The 26565-nt window shown below is 44.6% G+C and overlaps 1 protein-coding gene across 2 annotated transcripts in view; it reads right to left on the reverse strand.

The window, feature by feature from the left end:
* HAL (histidine ammonia-lyase) overlaps positions 1–24619 on the reverse strand; it is an 82426-nt gene extending 57807 nt beyond the window's left edge. Inside the window, exons 1-6 of one of the 2 annotated variants that reach the window (XM_040409060.1) lie at positions 24285–24619; positions 18190–18250; positions 14159–14186; positions 9027–9101; positions 8720–8792; positions 8559–8625 (exon numbers count right to left, since the gene is read on the reverse strand). In XM_040409060.1, coding sequence (XP_040264994.1) covers positions 8559–8625; positions 8720–8792; positions 9027–9101; positions 14159–14186; positions 18190–18250; positions 24285–24531 — 551 coding nt within the window. In that variant the 5' untranslated portion in view covers positions 24532–24619. Of the gene's footprint in view, positions 1–8558; positions 8628–8719; positions 8793–9026; positions 9104–14158; positions 14187–18189; positions 18251–24284 lie in introns of those variants that run through there. The other variant, XM_040409068.1, reaches the window with a different exon arrangement.
* Between the last annotated feature and the right edge of the window lie 1946 nt (positions 24620–26565).

The raw sequence follows: 26565 nt of genomic DNA on the forward strand, positions 1-26565 counted from the left end.
TGCAGGAAAGAAGGTAGTTTATTGCACATTGCTATGTTAACGGTTTTATATAGTCAAAATAGGTGACCGATTTCCTTTAAGTCAGTTACTGGCTGCAGCAGTGTCCACCTGAGCATGCATCTCCTGGCATCTCCTGTGTGTTGTGGCAGGAACAGGAAGTAGGGACCAGTGGTGACCCAGTAAGTGTAGGAACGGGAGCAGTGCCTGGGGAGGAAAATCGGTGAGGTATAACTTCTTTTTATTTTCTGAACCCACTTTGAGTTCTTTGCATAAAACAATTTCCCTGCTGCACAACCCCTTTAATGTCTCCAAAGTTACTGTAAATATCATTTCAAATAACCATGAATGAGAGAAGTTTTTTTACTTATTTAAAAGTAGGCAAATGTAGGTGCTTCTACTTTATTTAAATTTTTTTGGCTCATAAAAAAAAAAGCCTAAAATTATTATTATTTTTTTTACAAGCTTTTTGTTAGGTGGCGCTTTTTACCACCACGACGGCCATACAAGGAGATTGACCCCTGACCTCTGTAGGGGCAGGAAGCAGAGAAAGGTTTAAATGCTTCCCTCCCACCACCAAACACCAGTGCTTCCAAAATATCAGAGTAAAGGGTGGTGGATACACACGTGAAAAAATAAATAAACAGGAGAAGATATTTCATCATATCAACCCCCGGGTAAACATTAGGGAGGGAAATACGGGCCGTCGTGGTGATCTCATGGAAAATGAATTACCGGTAAGTACTAATTCCGGCTTTCCATATCATCACCACGACAGCCATACAAGGAGGTATATCAAATATGAATCTATGGGTGGGACACAGACTGAAGAACCTTTTGTCCGAAGGCCATATCAGTCTTTTTAAAAAGATCCAACCTATAATGTTTGGCAAAGTATGGATACTGGACCAAGTGGCTGCCCTACAGATCTCCTCTAGGGAGACACCCGCTCTTTCTGCCTGTGAAGAAGACATTGCCCTGGTAGAGTGGGCTCTGATATTGCCAGGGCAAGAAAGATTCTGTAAGGAATAACAGGAGGTGATGGTAGTTTTGATCCATCTGGCAATGGAGGACTTGGAAACTTTCTGACCCTTGTTTCTTCCTCCAAACTGGATAAAGAGGCAATCTGACTTCCTAAAGTCTTTAGTGGTCTCTAAATAATCCAGTACTGCCCGTCTGACATCAAGTGAATGAAGGGTAGATTCCCAATCATTAGATGGGTTGTTAAATAAGGAAGGGAGGGTGATCTCCTGGTCCTTATGAAATTTCGAGACTACCTTCGGTAGAAAACACGGATCTAGTTTTAGGACTATCCGGTCATCCAGGACCTGTAGGTAAGGCTCTCTAATTGAAAGGGCCTGTAGTTCACTTATTCTCCTGGCTGAGGTGATGGCAACCAGGAATGCAGTTTTGTAGGATTTGTGCTTCAAAGAGCAGTCACTCAGAGGTTCAAATGGAGGATGTGATAGCCCCTTAAGGACGATGTCTAGATCCCAGGAAGGTACATGAGACTTTAGGGTCGGACGTAGCCTTGTTGTTGCCTTCATGAAGCGTTTTATCCACCTATGGTTTGCCAGCTCGGTGTCGTAAAAGCAACTAAGGGCTGATACTTGTACCCTGAGTGTGGATGGTCTTAATCCCATGTCGAAACCTCTTTGTAGAAAGTCCAGAATCATCTGGATGTTTGGGGCTGAGGTATTCGGTGAAGGCGAACCTGACCATGAGCAGAAACGCTTCCAGATCTTTAAGTAAATTGAAAAGGTCACCTTCTTTTTGGAAGCCTTTAGGGTTGAAATTACCGCATCTGATAGACCCTGACGCTTTAGGATCTGGGTCTCAGGATCCAGGCTGCTAGGTTGAGGAAGTCCGGGTCCGGGTGTAGGATCGGACCTTGGTGAAGGATGTCTCGTCTTTTTGGCAGAATCCAAGGTACCTTCGCTGGCAAGGTTCTACAGGATTGGGAACCAGCTCCTCTTTGGCCAGTAGGGTGTCACCAGTATGACTGAAGTACTGTCCTGTATGATCTTCTGTACCACCCTCTGTATTAATGGAAGAGGAGGGAAAGCGTAATGGAGACCTCGGTTCCATCTGAAAGAGAAGGCGTCCAGAAAACTCGGGCTGTCTCTGGGATGTAGGGAACAGAAAACTGGTAACTTTGAGTTTGCTCGGGTGGCAAAGAGATCTATTGTAGGTCTCCCCCACTTGTCCACTAACATCAGGAAGACCTCCTCGTTTAAGGACCATTCCGAGTGATCTATTCTTGCCCGGCTTAGGTAGTCTGCTTCCACGTTTAGAGACCCCCTCAGGTGGACTGCAGATACTGACCGGACGTTCGCTTCGGCACAGGCGAAAATTTTTGCCGACAATTCCAGCAGGCTGCACGAACCTGTGCCTCCCTGATGGTTTAAATACCTTATCACTGTCGTATTGTCTGACAGGACTCTTACATGATGGCCTTGAAGATGAACCTTTGCTTGTCTTAGAGTTTTCCAGACTGCCATCAATTCTCAAAGGTTTGATGACTGGAGGCTGAAAGATCTGGGCCAGACTCCCTGGTAATAAACTTCTCCGACCTTTGCTCCCCAACCGTACTGGCTTGCATCTGTGGTGATCTGGGCATAGGGATTTCTTGACCACTGCACCCCCCTGGAGATTTTTAGCCTGTCCTTCCACCAAAGAAGGGAGGTCTTTATCCTCTGAGGGATGATCATCCTTTGGTCTAAGGAAGATTCTCTTCTGTCCCAAACCCTGAGGATCCACATCTGTAGGGTTCGAAAATGGATCTGACACCACTGAACGGACGGTATGCAGGATGTGAGGATCCCCAGTAGACTCATTGAGTCTCTGATGGAACAGAGATTCTTTGAGTTGAAGATGGAGATCTTACTTTGGATGTCCTGTATCTTGCTCTGAGGTAAGCAGGTTATCTGTTTCTGGGAATCCAGAATAACCCCCAGGAACTGGATCTTTGTTGTCGGATCTAACTGAGATTTTTTTATGTTGATCAACCAGCCCAGACTTTCTAGGGTTTGACGGAAGAAACTTAGATCTCTCAGCAGGAGAGGAGCGGAACTGTTTGAAATCAGAAAGTCGTCTAAGTACGGAAAGACTGTCAGACCTTTCCTTCTTAGATAAGCCACTACCTCGATCATTAGCTTTGTAAAAACTCGAGGGGCTGGTGATATGCCGAAGGGGAGAGAGGTGAATTGGTAATGAAGGATTCTGCCGTGATGGTCTCTGACCGCGAACCTTAAGAACCGTTGAGAGCTGGGATGTATTGGTACATGATAGTAGGAGTCGGTCAGATCGACCGAGCACATTACTGAATTGCTTTGGAGCAGAGGGACTATAGATCTTAGGGTCTCCATCCTGAATTTTTGATAAGTAATGTATCTGTTCCGGCGCTTTAAGTTTATTATTGTGCGGTAGGATCCCTCCTTTTTCTTCACTAGGAAGAGGTTGGAATAGAAACCCACTCCCTGTTCGGATAGAGGTACTTTCACCACTACCCCTTTAGCGAGTAATTCCCGGATGCCCACGTAAATGGGATGATTGAAGTCTGGGACCGCAACCTTGGTGACTAAAAACCTCTTTGGGGGAGGGTCCGAGAATTGTATTCTGTAACCCGACCTTACAATCCTCAGAGCCCAGGAGTTTGAGGATATTTCCTCCCAGCGGGGAAAAAACATCCTCAATCTCCCCCCCACCCTGATGTCACTGGTTTCCATTTCCTTTTTGGGGGGCAGAAGCAGGAGCCCTACCTCTCCCCCCTTTGGGGTAACTGAAACGGCCCGACTTGCCCTTACCAGTGTATTGACTACCTTGGTTGGAAGGGGCACGAAAGGGATACTTCCTTTTATAGACCTTCTCCTCCGGAAAACCCTTCTTTTTATCGGAGGCCCTCTCTAGGATCTTCTCTAGTTCAGGTCCGAAGACATATTCTCCAGAGAAAGGAATGCCACATAATCTGGATTTTGACACTTTGTCCCTCGACCAGCACTTCACCCACAAGGCACGGCGAGCTGCATTGGACAGACCCGCATCCTTTGCTGAAAAACGTACCGACTCTGCGGAAGCGTCTGCCAAAAAAGTTGTAGCGGATTTTAACAGGGGAATGGCGCTCATAATCTCATTTGTAGAGGAATCGTTGGAGGCCCTATTCTCTAACTCAGAGAGCCAGATGAACATAGATCTGGCCACTGAAGTGGCTGCTATGTTCGACTTAAGCGTGAGCATGGCCGCTTCCCAGGATCTTCTCAGCAGGCCATCAGCCTTTCTATCCAGTGGATCTCTGAGCTGAGAAGCATCCTCAAATGGTAGGCAGGTTTTTTTATTGATCCTAGCTACCTGGGCGTCAATCTTAGGGATGGTATTAAATGTTCTAGCTTCTTCCTGATCAAAGAGAAGCCGGTTTTGGAAAGATCTGGCGACACCTAGCCGCTTCTCCGGATCTGCCCATTCATCCAAAATCATAGAAACAAACATAGAATGTGTCGGCAGATAAGAACCATTTGGCCCATCTAGTCGGCCCAATATACTGAATACTATGGATAGCCCCCGGCCCTATCTTATATGAAGGATGGCCTTATGCCTATCCCATGCATGCTTAAACCCCTTCACTGTATTTGCAGCTACCACTTCTGCAGGAAGGCTATTCCATGCATCCACTACTCTCTCAGTAAAGTAATACTTCCTTATATTACTTTTAAACCTTTGCCCCTCTAATTTAAAACTGTGTCCTCTTGTGGTAGTTTTTCTTCTTTTAAATATGCTCTCTTCCTTTACCGAGTTGATTCCCTTTATGTATTTAAAAGTTTCTATCATATCCCCTCTGTCTCTTCTTTCTTCCAAGCTATACATATTAAGGTCCTTTAACCTTTCCTGGTAAGTTTTATCCTGCAATCCATGTACTAGTTTAGTAGCTCTTCTCTGAACTCTCTCTAGAGTATCTATATCCTTCTGGAGATATGGCCTCCAGTACTGCGCACAATATTCCAAGTGAGGTCTCACCAGTGTTCTGTACAGCGGCATAAGCACTTCACTCTTTCTACTGCTTATACCTCTCCCTATACATCCAAGCATTCTGCTGGCATTTCGTGCTGCTCTATTACATTGTCTTCCCACCTTTAAGTCTTCTGAAATAATTACTCCTAAATCCCTTTCCTCAGATACTGAGGTCAGGACTGTGTCAAATATTCTATATTCTGCCCTTGGGTTTTTACGCCCCAGGTGCATTATCTTGCACTTATCCACATAAAATTTCAGTTTCCAGAGTTCTGACCATTCTTCTAGTTTTCCTAAATCCTTTTCCATTTGGCGTTTCCCTCCAGGAACATCAACCCTGTTACATATCTTTGTGTCATCAGCAAAAAGACAAACCTTACCAGCGAGGCCTTTTGCAATATCACTTATCAAGATATTAAACAAAATCGGTCCCAGTACAGATCCCTGTGGAACCCCACTGGTAACATGACCTTGTTTTTGAATGTTCATCCCCTTGATGTTATCGTTAATAGGGAAGACTCTGGATTTCTTTACCCTGAGACCTCCAAACATTTCATCCTGTACTGATGGCGTAGAAGGGACCTCCTCTACTCCCATAGTAGCTCTGACGGCTTTTAAAAGCTCGGGCATATCCTCAGAGGAGAAATAAAATTTCCTTCTGTTTTCTGAAAAATCCCGTTCAGAGAGCTTATCTTCATCCTCCATATGTTTAGAGGAGGAAGCTGAACCCCCATAAACCTCAGAGTCGGATGAAGCATCATCGTCCGATTTGTGGCGTTTAGCAGGGGGCTCCGAAACAGGTTTCTCTGTTTGAAGAAAGGAAAAAGCTGCAAAGGAGGATTTAATCTCTTCCTGCATCATGGACTTAATCTCGTCCATGAGGGACGGTTGTTCCTCCCGGACAATCTTAGCAACGCAATCCCTGCACAGTTTCTTAGGGTAGTCATCAGGAAGTCGCTTGAGGCATGAAATACACTTCAATGACTTCTTGGGTTTTCTCAGAGGATCTTTTGCAGTCTGGAAAAGCCAAGAGAGAGACCCCATTAATAAAGTGCCCCGGTGAGAGAGGAAGAAAAAAACTCTCCCCTATGGGGAACTTACAGACGGTAGAGTAGAGGCCTCGGTATGTTCAGAAGCAGACATCCTGAAGTACAGCCGAAATCAGGTAAGTACTCACCGCAGGACGCTGCAGCAGGAGAATCCATTTGAATTCTCCCGCCTCCTGAAGCCCGCCCCCTCCGTCCGCGTCACTTCCGGAAACGTCCGGCTACCCGGAAGTGACGAATTTGTATAGCGCCCACGGCGATGCGCGCACAAGCCGGCATGGTTTTAATGAACCAGCGGGCATTTCCGTGCTCCGGGAGCAGGCCCCAGATGAACCAGAGGCGAGGCTCTCCCTCCCCCCCCTGTCCGGCGTTAGTACGAGACCGCGGGCTGACAGGGGGGGCCCGCTAAAGCAGGTACGCGACTCCATTCCACTTCTGCCTTCATCTCCACGGCGGCTGCCTGCGGAGACCTTTCTCCGCCCCTGTCTTCTGTAGGGACAGGAAACACTGGTGTTTGGTGGTGGGAGGGAAGCATTTAAACCTTTCTCTGCTTCCTGCCCCTACAGAGGTCGGGGGTCAATCTCCTTGTATGGCTGTCGTGGTGATGATATGGAAAAAATGCTGAATTGTTTAAAAAATAAAAATGTGAACTGCCACCCTTGCAAAATCTGCAATTGAGCGAGTCTTCCATGCAGATGTGAACCTAGCTAAAAATTAGTGTTTATGAGCTCTCAGGACAGGGGTACAAACACAGTTCAAGGGCTTATGCACGCGGCCATAGCCGTTTTTGCAGTTCCCAAAACACGGACACCGGCCGAGATCTTAACAGCATTTTTTTTAAAAAAATTATGTCTTATCCTTGTCCACAAAACGGACAGTTCACGTGTGCCCCCAGACTGCCGCTCCGTCCCCATTGACTATAATGGGGGCAGGGGCGGAGTTCCGGCGGCAGCACGGCAAGAGGCAGCCAGACCAAAAGTACTGCATGTCGTAGGTTTTAGTCCGGCTGCCTCTCTACGTGCGCTGCCGTGCTGCCGCCGGAACTCCGCCCCTGCCCCCATTATAGTCAATGGGGACGGAGCGGCAGCCCGGGGGCACATGTGAACTAGCGGCAGGACGGATCCGACAGGCTGTTCACCAGCCGGAACAGCCTGCCGGACTCCCCTGCTGCTAGAGTGAAACTAGCCTTACGTGTTCTGTCTGCATCTTTTGTGGCCCCATTGAGATGAATGTGGCTGCATCTGATCCGCCAAAAATGTGGATCAGACGCGGACCAAAACCACTGTTGTGTGCATGGTTGTTTAATGTTTATGACTTGTCCTTAGGATAGGTGATCAATATATCAGAGAGGGTTTGAGAGCTGTTTGAAGAGGTTGTGGTCTCCTCACAACTTACCAAGCAAAGCGCCATCCATTGCTTAGTGGCTGTGCTCGTTTTTTGGGCTTAGGCCCATTGATTTGAAAGGGACTGAGCTGTGCCTAGGCCATATGATCGATGAATGTGATGTCACAGGCCTAGGAAGAGGCTGCGGCACTCACCAGAATGCCACGGCTTCTTCAAATAGCTAATCGGCAGTGGTGCCAGGATTCAAAGTCCCACCAATCATATATCCTGAGGATAGGTCATCAATATTAAACACCCAGAAAACCCCTTAAAATCATATGCTTATGTACACAACAGACTTGGGCACAGAGCATGTAGAGCAGAGCACTGATGCCATATGGCTTTCTAGTACAGATTCACAAAAACTATGGGCCAGATTTATCATTAGCTCAAGTCAGAATAATGGAGTGAAAAAGTCGCAAAATTTTGCGCAATCGCTTAAACTGCGCATAAATTTGCGACTTTTTACTGCTCTTCACTATGCTCGCCAGTTTTCAGAAAGTGGGCGTGTTTTCTTATGTAAATAAATCTCTAGACAGATTTACTATTGCGACTATTTAATAAGACGCAAAAAAAAGCGCAATTTCACTCCAGTGAGGACCATGCTTATTTTATGAGACTTTTTAATGGAACATGCGACTTTTTTGTAAAGACGTGCGACTTTTTAGTAAAGATGTGCGACTTTTGTAAAGCTGCTTACTGATGGATAAACTGCTACCGTCAAACCACATTTATTACAGTCTTAAAGGGCCGATCATAAATCTGACTAGGCTGAAACTGACTTTAGCCATATGTGAAAGTGAGTGAGCTGTCAGAGTAATGATAAATCTGGCCCTTTGTATTTAAAAGAAAAAGAAAATCTGAATGGAATGCTAAGCATATGGAGGTGCAGTAGAGATCCCATGCAACTGTATTTAAAGCTACGTTCACACAGGAAAACTTTCCATTAACATAGTAAACGTGTCCATAGAGTTACACAAGCCTGGCGGAGGCCAAATGTAGTGTGAACAGAGTTTGAGCGCTATTTTTATATACAGAATGGAGCCATAATATGAGTGTGTGTATCACATATATAGTTTTATATACTAGGCTACCGACAATGCACTCCAAATGGCACATATTACTTACTTCAGCCGGCTGACTGGGATTACAGTGCGAGCAAACTTCCCAAATCCTGTAGTAATTCCATACACCACTGCAATAAATTGCATATTATACATGTGAAAGAAGACATGGCCATAAATGTTACACCTGCCCCTTATATCACAAGGACCAGCAGAGTACGGTACCTTTTTTCTCATTCACAATGCTTTCGATAAGAAGTCTGGACTGCTTCACTCTCTGTGCAGCCTCTGCGGTAAGCTTGCAAAATAAAAAATAAAAATACTTTACTTTAATCACAAAAATTATTTAAAAAAAATAAGATGCTTAATTTTTTATTTTTTTTAAAATTTTATATATACTTTATTTGCTTTTACGTATGGCCAGTTTCATTTTTGAACTGGTTTGGATTTGAGTTTCACAAATTGTACTGTAGTTCTAAATTAACATTCTAGTAAATTTATTATACCGTAGCCTATGTAAAACGGGACATACCTTTATTTTATAGAGTCCTTTTCCTAGGTTGAGCAAATCCCCTGTTGTCAGACTCTCTCCATCCATTTCAATATACTGCACAGAGATATGATATTCATTAAAGGGGTATCTCAGGCTTAGAAGACTTCTCACCAATAAAAGCAGGATTCAGTGCGAGATCCATGTAGTCATTGGAAACAAACATCACTTTAAGAGATGCTTCTAAAGAATTGCTTTCCGTGAGAACGTAAAGGTCTGTACATAAACCCTGCCCACATCCTCATAACAGCCAGAGTGCTCCTATAATCTGCCGCAGACCAGCGTGTCTGCATGTCATATTCGCTACTTCACTTCTATTAGCAGTTTTTATCCGATATGACTTGTCAGTCCTTCCAAGAGTCTGGGAGGCCTTTAGGGCTCATGCACATGAACTTATTTTCTTTCAGCGTCCATTCCATTTTTTTTGGCGGACTGTATGTGGAACCATTCATTTCAATGGGTCCGCAAAAAACCCCCAAAAAAACAGAACTTACTCCGTGAGCATTCCATTTCCGTATGTCCTTTCCGCAAAAAAATAGAACATGTCCTATTATTGTCTGCATTATGGACTGTTTCTATTAGGCCACATGCACACGAACGTTAGGGCTCCAAGCCGCGGACCGCAAATTGCGGTCCGCAATGCACGGGCACAGACCATGGGGCCACCGCATGTGGATCGCGTACCCATTCACTTGAATTGGGTCCGCGATCCGCATCCGGCGGTCCACACCGCTAAAAAGTAGTGCATGCGCTACTTTTTTGCGGTGAGGAGGCAGAAACACCACGGAAGCACTTCGTAGTACTTCTGTGGGGTTCTGATCCGTGCCTCCGTTCCGCATCTCTGTGACGGCAGACCCATTCAAGTGAATGGGTCCGCGATACGGAAAGCACACGGCCGGTGCCCGTGTATTGCAGACCCGCTGTATGCGGGCCGCAATACGGCCACTAGGGGCACACAGTGGTGTGCATGTAGCCTTAGGGGTCAGCTATTCCGTTCCGCAAAATACGGAATGCAAACGGAGGTCATCCGGATTTTTTGCAGTTCCGTGTTTTGCGAACCACAAAATACATATGGTGGTGTAAATGAGCCCTTATAAGGAGACCTCCAGACAATCCAGGAAGGATTTTTACTACTGGAGAAAAGGAGACAGAGGAGTATAATGGACCAATTGTGACTCCAGGGTACTGCACCTGCCAGTATGAACCTAAGTTTATTGCAGTGTTTTGTGAAAATGGTCCCACCTTACAAATTATCTCTCTGCATGAGGCCTCTTTCACACGACCGTATGGTTTTGCGGTCCATTTTAAACGCATCCGTTTTTTCAATTTCAGTAGTGTTTTCATTTCCATATGGTTTCCGTATGTGATCCGTTTTTTAAGGATCGGAAGCATGTCATATACAGTATACAGTAATTTCATAGAAAAATGGGTCCGACATAAAATTTTCAATAGAAGTTTCAGCAAAAACGGAATGGATACTGAATACATACGGATGCATTCCATATCCGTTACGTTTTTTTTTACAGCCCCATTGACTTGAATGGAGCCAAAGAACGTGATTTGTGGGCAATAATAGGACAAAGTTCTATCTTTTAACGGAACGGAAATACGGAAAAACGGAAACGGAATGCATACAGAGTAAGGCCTCCTGCAAACGTTTACTGGCCATTTTTTGCGGTCCGTATACGGAACCATTCATTTCAATGGTTCCGCAAAAAAAACTGAATGTATTCCGTATGCATTCCGTTTTCGTATTTCCATTTTTCCGTTCTATGATAAACATGTCCTATTATTGCCCGCAAATGACGTTCCGTGGCTCCATTCAAGTCAATGGGTCCCCAAAAAAACAGAACACATACGGAAATGCATCCGTATGTCTTCCGTTTCGTTTTTTGCGGAACCATCTATTGAAAATGTTATGCCCAGCCCAATTGTATCTATGTAATTACTGTATATGCCATACGGAAAAACGGAAACAAAAAAACCGAACGGATCCGTGAAAAACGGACCGCAAAACACTGAAAAAGCCATACGGTCGTGTGCAGGAGGCCTAAGGCCGAATGCACACGGCCGTGTTCCGCGGCCGAGAGCGGTCCGTGGTATGCCCGGCTGGATTCCTGTTCAGAGCAGGAGCGCATGGCATCATTGGTTGCAATGACGCCGTGCACTTCATGCCGCCGCTGCTGTACAGTAATACACTCGTATAGTGTATTACTGTAGTGCAGCGGCGGCATGAAGCGCACGGCGTCATAGCAACCAATGATGCCATGCGCTCCTGCTCTGAACAGGAATCCAGCCGGGCATACCACGGACCGCTCTCGGCCGCGGAACACTGCCGTGTGCATTCGGCCTAACTTCTGTTTTCTTTTTGCGGATCCATTGAAATGAATACGTTCCGTTTTTTGCGTTCCGTATACAGACAGTACGCGGAACCAAACGGAAAAAAAACTAAACGTTTGTGTGCAAGAGGCCTTAGTGAGGAAGTAGTAAGGCTACAAACCCTCCTTTGTTATGCAATGTACACTGAAAAAAATATGTCTCACAGTATATGCGAGTATGAATTGGATAGGAGTGGGATATTGAGGTAAGGGTACTTTCACACTAGCGATTTTCTTTTCCGGCATAGAGTTCCGTCCTAGGGGCTCTATACCGGAGAGGAACTGATCAGTTTTAGGGTCCATTCACACGTCCGTTTTTTCTTTCCTGATCTGTTCCGTTTTTTGCTGAACAGATCTGGACCAGATCTGGACCCATTCAATTTTAATGGGTCCTGAAAAAAATCAGACATTGAGCTGTCCATTTTTTTCCAGGACCCATTGAAAATGAATGGGTCCAGATCTGGTCCAGATCTGTTCAGCAAAAAACGGAACAGATCAGGAAAGAAAAAACGGACGTGTGAATGGACCCTTATCCCCATGGAGAGCAATCCGTTCAGGATGCATCAGGATGTCTTCAGTTCAGTAATTTTGACCGATCAGGCAAAAGATAAAACCGCAGCATGCTACAGTTTTATCTCCGTCCAAAAAAACTGAAGACTTGCCCGAATGCCGGATCCGTCATTTTTCCCAATAGGAATGTATTAGTGCCGGATCCGGCATTCAAAATACCGGAATGCCGGATCAGTCCTTCCGGCCTGCGCAGACCGGTAAAAATGTGAAAAAAAAGATACAAGACTGACCCGTCTGTCCGCATGACAAGCGGAAATACGGATCCGCATATGAGACGGATCCGCATCCGGATGCGTCTCACAAATACTTTCAGTCACATGCAGATCGGCGGATCCGGTGGGCAGTTCCGACGACGGAAAGGCCCGCCGGATCACACTGCCGCAAGTGTGAAAGTAGCCTAAGCTACAGTTACATTTGAATTTCCCAGTTTTAAAGAGAACCTGTTACCATGACGTGCGATGTAATCTGCAGGCAGAGTGTTATAGAGCAGGAGGAGCTGAGCAAATTGATATATAATTTTATTCAATAAGGCCCCTTTCACACGGGCGAGTTTTCCACGCGGTTGTAATGCGCGAGTTGAACGCATTGCACCCGCACTGAATCCGGACCCATTCATTTCTATGGGGCTGTGCACATGAGCAGTGATTTTCACGCATCACTTGTGCGTTGCATGAAAATCACAGCAAGCTCTATTTTGTGCGTTTTTCACGCAACGCAGGCCCCATAGAAGTGAATGGGGCTGCGTGAAAATCGCAAGCATCCGCAAGCAAGATGCGATTTGCTAGGAGACGATCGGGATGGGGACCCGATCATTATTATTTTCCCTTATAACATGGTTATAAGGGAAAATAATAACATTCTTAATACAGAATGCATAGTACAATAGGGCTGGAGGGGTTAAAAATAAATAAATAAACTCACCTTAATCCACTTGTTCGCGCAGCTGGCATCTCTGTCTTCATCTGTGAGGAAAAGGACCTTTGATGACATCACTGCGATCATCACATGGTAAAAGATCATGTGATGAGCACAGTGACGTCATCAAAGGTCTTTTTCCTCACAGATGAAAACAGAAGAGATGACGGCTGCGCGAACAAGTGGATTAAGGAGAGTTAAAAATTTATTTATTTATTTTTTTAACCCCTTCAGCCCTATTGTATATTCTGTATTAAGAATGCTATTATTTTCCCTTATAACCATGTTATAAGGGGAAATAATACAATCTACACAACCTTGAACCCAAACCTGAACTTCGGGTCTGGGTACCACATTCAGTTTTTTATCAGGCGCGTGCAAAACGCATTGCACCCGCGCGATAAAAACTGACTAACGGAACGTAATCGCAGTCAAAACTGACTGCAATTGCGTACCTACTCGCGCTTGTTTGCCGCAACGCATCCGGACACGCTTGTGTGAAAGAGGCTTAAAACTTGTAATTTATTAGTTTAAATCTCTGCTTTTTTTGAGCTCAAGTAAGCCCATTCAGCTACTATTAGCGATTCATGGTATTCTCCGCGTAATTGTGTATACTGCTACCTGCAGATTGTACTGTATTTCCAGGTGACAGGTTCCCTTTAGGGCTCATGCACACGACCGTATGAATTTTGCGGTCCGCAAAAAAAAGATCCGCAAAAGATACACATGATGTCCGTGTGCATTCCTTATTTTGCGGAACCGAATAGCTGGCCCCTAATAGCACAGTCCTATCCTTGTCCGTAATGCAGACAATATTAGGACAGGTTCTATTTTTTTTGCGGAATGGAAATACAGACATGGAATGCACACGGAGTAACTTACATTTTTTATGTGGACCAATTGAAATGAAAGGTTCTGCATACAGTCCGCAAAAAAACCCAAAAAACGGAACAGACACGGAGAGAAAACACGTTCTTCTGTATGAGCCCTTAAATGGGAGATCTCAAGAGCCATTCCAGGCCTATGGTGCTGTCCAGCCCTTGTGGCTGTACCTCCCACCACCACCAGTTTGTTTGTTTATGTCCATCTGCCTTACTTCTCACTGTACACTCCTAATCGATCAGTGGCCTCCTTAGGACTCAGATCTGACAGATGTAACACACTCTTTATATATAAATTATATCTCATTCTGGAGTACAGAAGTATTTCTATTTAATAATTTTTTTTAATATAGGCTATAAAAGAACTTACCTGCTCAGGCTCTTTATATTTGCTATATCTATGTATCTGTTAAAGAAATTCCTACAGAGATTTGGGCCAAAATATCTTAACAGCCATAAAGTTACTATTCGAAAACAGGTAATATTTAAAAATATAGGTACAGAGAATTTTTTTAATCCAGCACCTGATAATCCACAAAGGGTAGGTTCACATGACATTTTTGGAGGAGGTTTTGGAGGAAGTCTTTCCTGCAGGATTTTCAGCCAAAGCCAGAAATTGATCCAGCAGAAAGGAGAAGATTGGGCCAGATTTATCACTATTCTGACAGCTCACTCACTTTCACATATGGCTAAAGTCAGTTTTAGCCAAGTCAGATTTATGATCGGCCCTTTAAGACTGTAATAAATGTGGTTTGACGGTAGCAGTTTATCCGTCAGTAAGCAGCTTTACAAAGGTCGCACATCTTTACGAAAAAGTCGCACGTTCTATTAAAAAGTCTCTTAAGATAAGCATGGTCCTCACTGGAGTGAAATTGCGACTTTTTTGCGACTTTTTAAATAGTCCCAATAGTAAATCTGTCTAGAGATTCATTTACATAAGAAAACACGCCCACTTTCAGAAAACTGGCGAGCATAGTGCAGAGCAGAAAAAAGTCGCAAATTTGTGCGCAGTTTTAGCGTTTGGGACTTTTTTTGGGACTTTTTCACTCCATTATTCTGACCTGAGCTAATGATAAATCTGGCCCTATGTCTTTCCTTTATATTTCCCATTCCTTTCAATCCCCCTTCTGGTTTTGACTAAAACCTGCTCCAAAAAACTCTGTATCAACCTACCCTTATAATCCTGCACGTTTCCAGCAATAAGGGCTCTTTCACACCAACGTGTCACTTGCGGGAATCACGCTCCGTGTGAGAGGAATTGTGCAGTCTGGACTACAGATGCGCATGGCATTATCATGATTGATAATGATGTGTATTTGCCTGACCTTTCTGTAACGGAATGATAGTTACATAAAGCTGCCAGTATGATTCTGTAGAACGTTCAGTACACAAAATAACGCTCCACAATTCTGCAGATAGAATGAAGCACGATCCAATGTGGCAAAATACCCCAAAAGCAAGACCGCACATCATATATAATCTTTATTTGAACATAGTAAAAAAGCAAATTGCAATAAAAAAAATAAAAAAACATGTATAAGCAGCATATAGAACATATCAGTAAGACCTTGTAACACCCAGGGTCCGATAAAGTGCATTGTGCAATAATAATGTCTCTGGTGCCAATCGGCATCCAACCTTGTACCCTAGGGACTGCCCCTAATGTGCACCATAAGTACCAAAATCAAACAAATACACGATTGTGTATAAATAAAATAGTGGAAAGTCCCTTAATAAAATGACCCCCATTGACTTCAATGCATCTGTGGTCCACATTTTGCAAGCAAGAATAGGACATGTTCTATGTTTTGCGGAACAGATATACAGATGCGGAAAGCATGGTTGTGTGCTTACATTAACCCCTTAACCTCTTAAGGACACAGGGTGTACAGGTACCTGTACGTCCTGTGTATTTCCGATCACCGCCGCGCAGCGTGCAGTAATCGGAACAAGGTGCCTGCTCAAATCATTGTGCTGGCACCCTGGGACAATGCGCGGGGGGGTCCCGTGACCCCCTCCCCCGTATCAGCGATCGCCGCAAACCGCAGGTCAATTCAGACCTGCGGTTTGCAGCTTTTACGGGCGTTGCGGCAGGCGGAGGTGCCATCGGGTCCCCGTGCGGCTGTAATAGGGACCCGATGGCATGGAAGGCAGCGCAATGCCTTCCTTAGGCATCGGCGCTGCCTTCCGGTGAAGAGCCTGTGAGATCCAGCCCCCTGGATCTCACAAGCAGGAAGATGTATGAGTAATACACACAGTATTACTCATACAGCCAATGCATTCCAATACAGAAGTATTGGAATGCATTGTAAAGGGGATTAGACCCCCAAAAGTTGAAGTCCCAAAGTGGGACAAAAAAAAAAAAAAAAAAGTTGAAAAAAATTAAGTTTTCCCCCCAAAAAAATTAAAAGTTTTAAGTAAAAATGAATAAGTAGACATATTAGGTATCGCCGCGTCCGTATCGACCGGCTCTATAAACATATCACATGACCTAACCCCTCAGATGAACACCGTAAAAAAATAAAAAACTGTGCTGAATAAACCATTTTTTTGTCACCTTACATCACAAAAAGTACAACAGCAAGCGATCAAAAAAGGCTTATGACCACCAAAATAATACCAATCTAGCAGTCCCCTTATCCCGCAAAAAATGAGCCCCTACCTAAGACAATCGCCCAAAAAAAATAAAAATAAACTATGGCTCAGAATATGGAGACACTAAAACATGATTTTTTTTGTTTCAAAAATGATATCATTGTGTAAAACTTACGTAAATAAAAAAAAAGTATACATATTAGGTATCGCCGCATCCGTAATAACCTGCTCTATAAAAATATATCACATGACCTAACCCCTCAGGTGAACACCGTAAAAAAAAAAAAGTGTAATAAAAAGGCATTTTTTGGTCACCTTACATCACAAAAAGTGTAATGGCAAGCAATCAAAAAGTCATACGCACCCCAAAATAGTGCCAAACAGTCATCTCTTCCTGCAAAAAATGAGACCCTACCTAAGATAATCGCCCAAAAACTGAAAAAAACTATGGCTCTCAGACTATGGAGACACTAAAACGTAATTTTTTTTGTTTCAAAAATGATATTATTGTGTAAAACTTACATAAATTATTTTGTTTTATACATATTAGGTATCGCCGTGTCAACCTGGTCTATAAAAATACCACATGATCTAACCTGTCAGATGAATGTTGTAAATAACAAAAACGGTGCCAAAACAGCTATTTCTTGTTACCTAGCCTCACAAAAAGTTTAATATAGAGCAACCAAAAATCATATGTACCCTAAACTAGTACCAACAAAGCTGCCACCCTATCCCGTAGTTTCTAAAATGGGGTCACTTTTTTGGAGTTTCTACTCTAGGGGTGCATCAGGGAGGCTTCAAATGGGACATGGTGTCAAAAACCCAGTCCAGCAAAATCTGCCTTCCAAAAACCGTATGGCATTCCTTTTCTTCTGCGCCCTGCCGTGTGCCTGTACAGCAGTTTACGACCACATATGCGGTGTTTCTGTAAACTACAGAATCAGGACCATAAATATTGAGTTTTGTTTGGCTGTTAACCCATGCTTTGTTACTGGAAAAAATAGATTAAAATGGAAAATCTGCCAAAAAAGTGAAATTCTGACATTTCATTTGCATTTTCCTTTAATTCTTGTGGAACACCTAAAGGGTTAACAAAGTTTGTAAAATCAGTTTCGAATACCTTAAGGGGTGTAGTTTATAAAATGGGGTCATTTTTTGGGTGGTTTCTATTATTTAAGCCTCACAAAGTGACTTCAGACCTGAACTGGTCATTAAAAAGTGAGTTTTGGATATTTTCAGAAAAATTTCAAGATTTGCTTCTAAACTTCTAAGCCTTCTAACGTTCCAAAAAATAAAATGGCATTCACAAAATGATCCAAACATAAAGTAGACATATAAAGTAGAAATGTAAAGTAATAACTATTATATGAGGTATTACTATCTGTTTTAAAAGCAGAGAAATTGAAATTTGGAAAGTTTAAACTTATCACTATTATGAAGTACAATGTGTCATGACAAAACAATCTCAGAATGGCTTGGATAACTAAAAGCATTCGAAAGTTATTATCGCATACAGTAACGTGAAATTTCCAAGAAACGGCCTGGTCCTTAAGGTAAAAAATGGCAGGGTCCTGAAGGGGTTAATAATGTCATCATCAGGCATGGGAAAAGATAACTATCTACACATTCAGACAACCTGTAGCGGATAAGTGTTTAGTTAGTCTAATCAGACTCACCAGTGTGTTGATCAATGCTATTCAAATATTTGAGATTCTACCACAGTGTAGTCTGACCTTTGATGGGTACACACATGTTCAGAGTGCTCCCAGCTAGAACGGTACAATATTGGTCAATAAAGGATATAAATGGGCACCCTCAGGCTGAGATGGATTAAAATCTGGAGACATCACATCGCCTTCCACAACTAGAACAAGGAAAAATATTAAAGAATGAAAGTATAAAAGAGAAAACCAAGCCACTTTTACACAGTGCAGATTTGGTTAGAGTTTGCATCCATATTTGTAAGATAAACCTGGAGTGCACTAAGGGAGGGGGGGGGGGGGGGGGGAGTTGTTTGGATTCTTCCATTATGGGTTCTCTGCTTAGGGTCCCCTCTTTGTCTTGGCTTATAAATACAGATAAATCCTGACATATGATAAAGGGCAGTTTTAGACAAGCGTGGCCATGTGGGAGCATGATTTCCCATTATGGACATTGCTTCTTGCACAGGCATTATAATGATTTATAATAATGTGTGTCTCTGTGCGATCTTGCATCTACTGAATTATACTGACAGCATTATGTCAGTATAAGGCCTCATGCACACGACCGTATTTTTTTGCGGTCCGCAAAACGGGGTTCCGTTTTCCCGTGATCCGTGACCGTTTTTTCGTCCGTGGGTCTTCCTTGATTTTTGGAGGATCCACGGACATAAAAAAAAAAAAGTCGTTTTGGTGTCCGCCTGGCCGTGCGGAGCCAAACGGATCCGTCCTGAATTACAATGCAAGTCAATGGGGACGGATCCGTTTGACGTTGACACAATATGGTGCCATTTCAAATGGATCCGTCCCCATTGACTTTCAATGTAAAGTCTGGAGTCCCTTTTATACCATCGGATCGGAGTTTTCTCCAATCCGATGGTATATTTTAACTTGAAGCGTCCCCATCACCATGGGAACGCCTCTATGTTAGAATATACTGTCGGATATGAGTTAGATCGTGAAACCTCATTTCCGACAGTATATTCTAACACAGAGGCGTTCCCATGGTGATGGGGACGCTTCTAGTTAGAATATACTACAAACTGTGTACATGACTGCCCCCTGCTGCCTAGCAGCATCCGATCTCTTACAGGGGGCCGTGATCAGCACAATTAACCCCTCAGGTGCCGCACCTGAAGGGGTTAATTGTACTATCATATCCCCCTGTAAGAGATCAGGGCTGCCAGGCAGCAGGGGGCAGACCCCCTCCCCCTCCCCAGTTTGAATATCATTGGTGGCCAGTGCGGCCCCCCCCCCTTCCTCCCTCTATTGTAATAATTCGTTGGTGGCACAGTGTGCCCCCCCCGCATTCCCCTTCCTCCCTCTATTGTAATAATTCGTTGGTGGCACAGTGTGCGCCCCCCCCTTCCTCCCTCTATTGTAATAAATCGTTGGTGGCACAGTGTGCGCCCCCCATTGGCCCCCCCTCCCTCTATAGCATTAACAACATTGGTGGCCAGTGTGCGGCCTCCCATCTACCCCCCCCCCCCCCCATCATTGGTGGCAGCGGGTTACTAGCAATAGTACAATAGTAAAAGATTCATACTTACCTGGGAGCTGCGCTGTCTGTGACCGGCCAGGAGCTCCTCCTACTGGTAAGTGACAGTTCATTTAGCAATGCGCCGCACAGACCTGTCACTTACCAGTAGGTGGAGCTCCCGGCCGGACACGAACATCGCAGCAGCCGGTAAGTATGAATCTTCTACTATTGTACTATTGCTAAGTAACCATGGCAACCAGGACTGTAGTAGCGTCCTGGTTGCCATGGTTACCGATCGGAGCCCCAGCGATTAAACTGGGACTCCGATCAGAACTCCGCTGCCACCAATGATGGGGGGGGGGGGGGGGGAGATGGGAGGCCGCACACTGGCCACCAATGTTGTTAATGATATAGAGGGAGGGGGGGCCGATGGGGGGCGCACACTGTGCCACCAACGAATTATTACAATAGAGGGAGGGGGGGCGCACACTGTGCCACCAACGAATTATTACAATAGAGGGAGGGGGGGGCCGCACTGGCCACCAACCTATTATTACAATAGAGGGGGGGGGGGGGGCCGCACTGGCCACCAATGATATTCAAACTGGGGAGGGGGGGGGGGGGGAGGGTCTGCCCCCTGCTGCCTGGCAGCCCTGATCTCTTACAGGGGGCCGTGATCAGCACAATTAACCCCTTCAGGTGCGGCACCTGAAGGGGTTAATTGTGCTGATCACGGCCCCCTGTAAGAGATCGGGTGCTGCCAGGCAGCAGTCTTGTACACAGTTTGTAGTGTATTCTAACTAGAAGCGTCCCCATCACCATGGGAACGCTTCTGTGTTAGAATATACTGTCGGTTCTGAGTTTTCACGAAGTGAAATTTTCCGATTTTTCCACGGACCCATTGAAAGTCAATGGGTCCGCGAAAAAAAACAGAAAACGGCACAATGGTCGTGTGCATGAGGCCTAAGGCCTCCTGCACACGAACGTGTGCGCCCCGTGGTCGTGCTGCGGGCCGCAATGCACGAACACCGTCCATGGGGTTGCCGCAGCGGATCGCGGACCCATTCACTTTAATGGGTCCGCAATCCGGCCGTTCCGCAAAAAGATAGGACATGTCCTATCTTTTTGCAGAACGGAAGTAAGGGACGAAACCCCACGGAAGCACTCCGTAGTGCTCCCGTTCCGTGCTTCCGTTCCACATCTCTGGATTTGCTGACCCATTCAAGTGAATGGGTCCGCATCCGTGATGCGGAATGCCCACGGAACGGTGCCCGTGTATTGCGGATCCGCAAATGCGGGAAGCACTCGTTCGTGAGCAGGAGACCTAAGGGCAAACGCACAAAAGGGAGTTCAGTGTGAAAAGCTGTGTGCTGTCAGTGTAGACTACATGCACACGAACGTTGTTTGTTTCCGTTCCAATTTTATTTATTTTTTATGCGGAACCATTCATTTTAATGGGTCCGCAAACAATGAGGACAGCACACTGTGTGCTGTCCACATCAGTATGTCTGTTCCGTAGCCCCGCAAAAATAAAAAATAAATAGAACATGTCTTATTATTGTCCGTTTTAAGCATTGTTACAATGGATCCGCAAAAAAAAAAAAAAAAACAACGGATGGCATACGGATCTTATCCGTTTTTTTTTTTGCGGATCTGCAATTTGCAGACCACAAGACACATACGGTCGTGTGCATGTTGCCTTATTCAATAGATTTCAGGTCTCTCAGGGACACACAGCATTATGAATTATAGCACTGTTCAATCTTGTCAGAGGAGCAGAGTTCAGAACAGGAACTCACACTGCCACACGTAGGGAGTTTCTCGCACTGAACTCGCTTGCCCTAAATCAGTAAATGCAAGGTTGGGCAGAGACACACAGCATGTTTTACGCACTGGACATGCACATCTGAAATTGCCCAATGGCAAATAACTGAAGCTTTTACATACATATGGGGGGGGGGGGGGGGGTTCATTTATCAAGAGATTTGCGACTATTTTAGTAGTAAACATGACTGGCTGTAGAATAATATTTAGGCTACCTTCACATCTGCGGAGGATCGTCCGGACACAAACCGCAGCATGCAGTGGTTTCTGTCCGACAGGTTCTCCGTTTGTCAGCCGGATGCAAATGGAATGTCTGCTGGACCCCATTATACTTTAATGGGGCTGGAGGACATTCTGTTCACATTCGACAAAGCCGGATCTGGTTCATTCTGGCAGGCTGTTCTCTGATGAAACATCCTGCCGGATTGAAATACGCAGATGTGAAGGGGTTAACCTTAGTCGTACAGTCAGTTTTATGCAAAATTACTAACATTTATTCCTGGAAACAGGTGAACCTCTACTCAGGCTAGGGGGATGGAGTAGTTTTTACACCAGGCGCACAGACTGCCATTGACGCGCCTTATGACGAGGCGCACATCTCGTCATAAATTAGCTGTATGTTACAGCAGCGTAGCGAGGAATGTAAGATCGGTGTAAAAAGCAGGTCTTAGTAAATGACCCCCTTGATGTGCGTATCTGTAATACACAAAACTCCCCATTTGATCAAAAAGGGTCCACATAACGTACGTCCTGTAGCCTGCTCTTTAAGATACACGTGGGATTAGTAAAAAAATAAAAATAAATGTGTGCCATGCTCGTTTTACAATGTCGTTTTACACAGCCGCCGCTCTATTTTTTTTTGCAGGGCCGCAGAACAGAACTACAGATGCAGACAGCACACAGTGTGCTATATCATCTTTTGCGGCCCCACTGAAATAAATGGGTCTGCACCCGTTCCGCAAAATTGTGGAACGGATGCGGACTCATTCATACCCTCATTCATAGCCTAAGTCCTCTTTCACACGACCGTATAGCTTTTTCAGTGTTTTGCGGTCCGTTTTTTACAGATCCGATGTTCCGTTTTTTGTTTCCGCTTCCTTTCCGTTTTTTCCATATGCCATATACATTAGGCTCCATTCACACGTCCGCGGCAATGTGCGTTCCGCATTTTGCGCACCGCACATTGCTGGCACTAATAGAATATGCCTGTTCTTGTCTGCAATTGCGAACAAGAATAGGACATGTTCTATTTTTTTGCGGAATGGAAGTGCGGACCCTTAAGTGCGGATCCGCAATTCCGTGTCCAGCCAGCACATAGTGCTGCCCCATAGAAATGAATGGGTCCGGAATTCCATTCCGCAAAATGCGGAACGAAATTGCGGATGTGTGATGTGAATGGAGCCTATTACAGTAATTACATAGAAAAAAATTGGGCTGGGCATAACATTTTCAATAGATGGTTCTGCAAAAACGGAACGATACGGAAGACATACGGATGCATTTCCGTATGTTCCTTTTTTTTTGCGGACCCATTGACTTGAATGGAGCCAAGCACCGTGATTTGTGGACAAGAATAGGACATGTTCTATCTTTTCACGGTACGGAAATACTGAAACGGAATGCACACGGAGACACTTCAGTTTTTTTGGGCTTAACCATAGAAATGAATGGTTCAGTATATGTACCGAATACTGAACTAAAAAAAACGGACAGTATACTGAATGCAAAATACTGTCGTGTGCATGAGCCCTATATCAGTACACAAGATGCCTACATGTAGGGACTCCAAATATCTCTGTATATGGTCTGTGTACACAGAGGGGGCCTAAGGGCTCAGGCACATAACTGTATGCATTTTGCGATCCACAAAAAAATACAGATGACGTTCAGGTGCATTCCGTATTTTGCGGAACGGAACAGCTGGCCTCTAATAGAACAATCCTACCTGTAATACGGAAAATAATTGAACAAATACAGAAAAAAAAATTTTCGCGATACAAACATCTGGACATACGGAAACGGAATGCACGCGGAGTAACTTCGTTTTTTTTTTTTTTGCAGACCCACTGAAATGAATGTTTCTGCATACAGTCCACAACAAAATAACGGACATGAAAAGACAATATGTTCGCGTGTATGAACCCTAAGGGTAGTCTTACACCCAGCGCCACTGCAGTTTTTTTTTTAGCTAAACCCAAATAAGGATCCAGGAAAGTAATTCCTTTCTCATTCGTTTCCAAAAGCTGCATTAAAAAGTGAAACCAACCTAATAATAATTCACGTTGTCTGCCTAAACTGGCATTATCATGCAAAAAACACCCATGTGACAAACTTTTGTTGCACAGATTTTTTTTAACGCCGTGGCGAGAGAATGGACGAGACCTGGGCATGGGCCCTGGCAAATATACTAACATTTAAGCCAGGAATCAGGAGTATTCCAGTTTTCACTCCAGACATTAGAACTGCCGTAGGTGCACCTCATTTTTTGACGAGGCCTGTGCCTTGTCATAAATGAGGTGCTCCTCCGGCAGCGCAGGGGCCATCAAAAACTGGCATAAGAAGCCCATCTTTGATGAATAACCGTATTTTGTGTAGGATATAAAAATAACCACACACAATATATTTTTCTTCAGTGTGCTACCCATTTTCAGATAGCACACAGACCCATACAATTCAATGGTGCAAGGCACACATCTATTTTTTTTTTTTTTCATGGACCCATGTACACAATCCAAGAATCTCACAGCAGATCCTATTCATCTGTCTGTCTTTCTTGATAAGAATAGCCCTCTATATTGATGGGAGTGAGAAAAACAAAAGTGTATAAAGAGGCTTTCGATTTCTCAAGAAGTCTTTTTAGTGGAAATAAATAGAGAAAATACTTGCAAACTCACCAACTTCCACAAACTCGTTATCCTCCAATGCATCTTCTAGTTTGTCATCTAGGTCCAGTAAGCCCAAGCCTTTACATCTCCGCAGGTTAAACGTCACGTTCTCCAGAGTTACAAAGCCTCCATTATCAGGCTTATTTTTGATGTACCTCCTCAGTGCTTCCTTACCCAGACATCTGATAGTTTTTGAGGAATCTTTACAAGGCAATGACAGCCATTCTCCTCGCACATGCACTGTGTATCTTGGCATATTTCTTGGTAAAGATGCAGCTCCTCAGGCTGGGGGCAAAAGGTGATGCTCAGAATTAGCTTTGCTGCCTAAACTGACATTTCATTAGGTCACCGACTCAGCCTTTAAAGTTAATGATTGAGGGGAGGTGACCAATTACAGGCAGAGCAGCAAGGCATGCCCTTTCCTGTTCTTGGTAAAATTAGTTTAAAAAAAAAAAAAAAGTGGGATTTTATTAAATTGCAATAATTCATATTTGTATATAAATCAAATATTTGTGCAATTCACGGAAAAAGAAAAATTACCCAAAAGAGGTTAGATTTTTTTTTTAAATCAAAATCAGACTTTGTTTTACTGTTAACTTGGGGCTCAACACTGACAGATAGTAGAGCAAATTGCTATGCAATGTGAGGGGACAGGCACACATAACGGGTCGGCTGCGAAAAATCTGCCCCATGCAAATCCGCAGCCTTTACAAGACATGGAAACATATTCTTAGGCTATCTGCACATACTGTGGATTTATATGCAGAAAATCTACATAAAATCCACACCAAAAAACACACATAAAGGCCTCATGCACACGGTCGTTGTTTTGGTCCGCATCAGAGCAGCCATTTTGGCGGCCTCAGATGCGGACCCATTCACGTCAATGGGGCTGCAAAAGATGCGGACAGCACTCCGTGTGCTGTCTGCATCCGTTGCTCCGTTCCGTGGCCCTGCTAAAAAAATATAACATGTCCTATTCTTGTCCGCGCTTTGTGGACAAGAATAGGCAGTTATATTAAAGACTGTCATTCGTGTTTTGCGGACCGCAAAAAACACACCACGGTCGTGTGCATGAGGCCAAAGCCACACTATTTATTGCGGTTTTGGTGCCTTTTTGGAGCGTTCCTTTAATGCAATTTTTGCTGCATATTTTCACTTTCCCATTGAAGTCTATGAGGAAAAACCGCAATATATAATGGGCAGAATTGCACAAACAATTGACACGCAGTGCATTTTAAAACCCACACGGCAGATCAATTTCTGCACATCAAAAAGTAGCAAAGTGTAAATCAGGGGTCGGCAACCTGCCGCACACGTGCTAGAGATGGTATGCAGGCCGTGATATACTGGCCAGCCAGCTGTCACCAAACGACTTCAAGACTTTTCAGTCTTATCGCAATTTGTCAGTAGCCCCACCGCTACGCTGTACCTTTTAATGAAAAAACTTCAGAGGTGCCACGCAGTCCTACTGCTAAGCCCACCCTGCCCACCAAAGAGGCTGGGAGGCTGGCTGCCTGCGTACCTTGCTGCACTGCTCCACCTCAGGACTGCCACAGATTAATGCTTCGGCTACATTGAGACTGACTGATTTTTACTATTGAACTACAGCTGCAGTCCAAATGCATGCATTCAGTTGAATGCAATCTTGTGGACTGCAGCTGTCACTCAATAGTTAAAATCAATCAGTCGCGCTACAAAAAGTCATAGTGTAGCTGAGACCTAAGGCTACTTTTACACTTGCGTTGTTCTTTTCCGGCATAGAGTTCCGTCCTAGGGGCTCTATATCGGAAAAGAACTGATCAGTTTTATCCCCATGTATTCTGAATGGAGAGTAATCCGTTCAGGATGCATCAGGATGTCTTCAGTTCAGTCGTTTTGACTGATCAGGCAAAAGAGAAAACCGCAGCATGCTACGGTTTTCTCTCCGGCGTGCTACGGTTTTCGCTCCGGCATGCGCATGCGCAGATCGGTAAAAATGTGAAAAAATGTACAAGACGGATCCGTCGGTCCGCATGACAAGCGAAGAGACGGATCCGTCCTTGCAATGCATTTGTAAGACGGATCCGCACCCGGATCCGTCTCACAAATGCTTTCAGTCAGCGGCAGATCGGCGGATCCGGCGGGCAGTTCCGACGACAGAACTGCCCGCCGGATCACACTGCCGCAAGTGTGAAAGTAGCCTAAGAAAGGTATGTGAATGGGCTGGGAGGAGGAGGAGGAGGAGGAGGAGGAGGAGGAGGATGGTGAGCACGGTGACTAGCTGGTGGGCGGGGAGGATGATGGGAAG

The sequence above is a fragment of the Bufo bufo genome, chromosome 1 (genome assembly GCF_905171765.1).
Source record: "Bufo bufo chromosome 1, aBufBuf1.1, whole genome shotgun sequence".
NCBI lineage: Eukaryota > Metazoa > Chordata > Amphibia > Anura > Bufonidae > Bufo > Bufo bufo.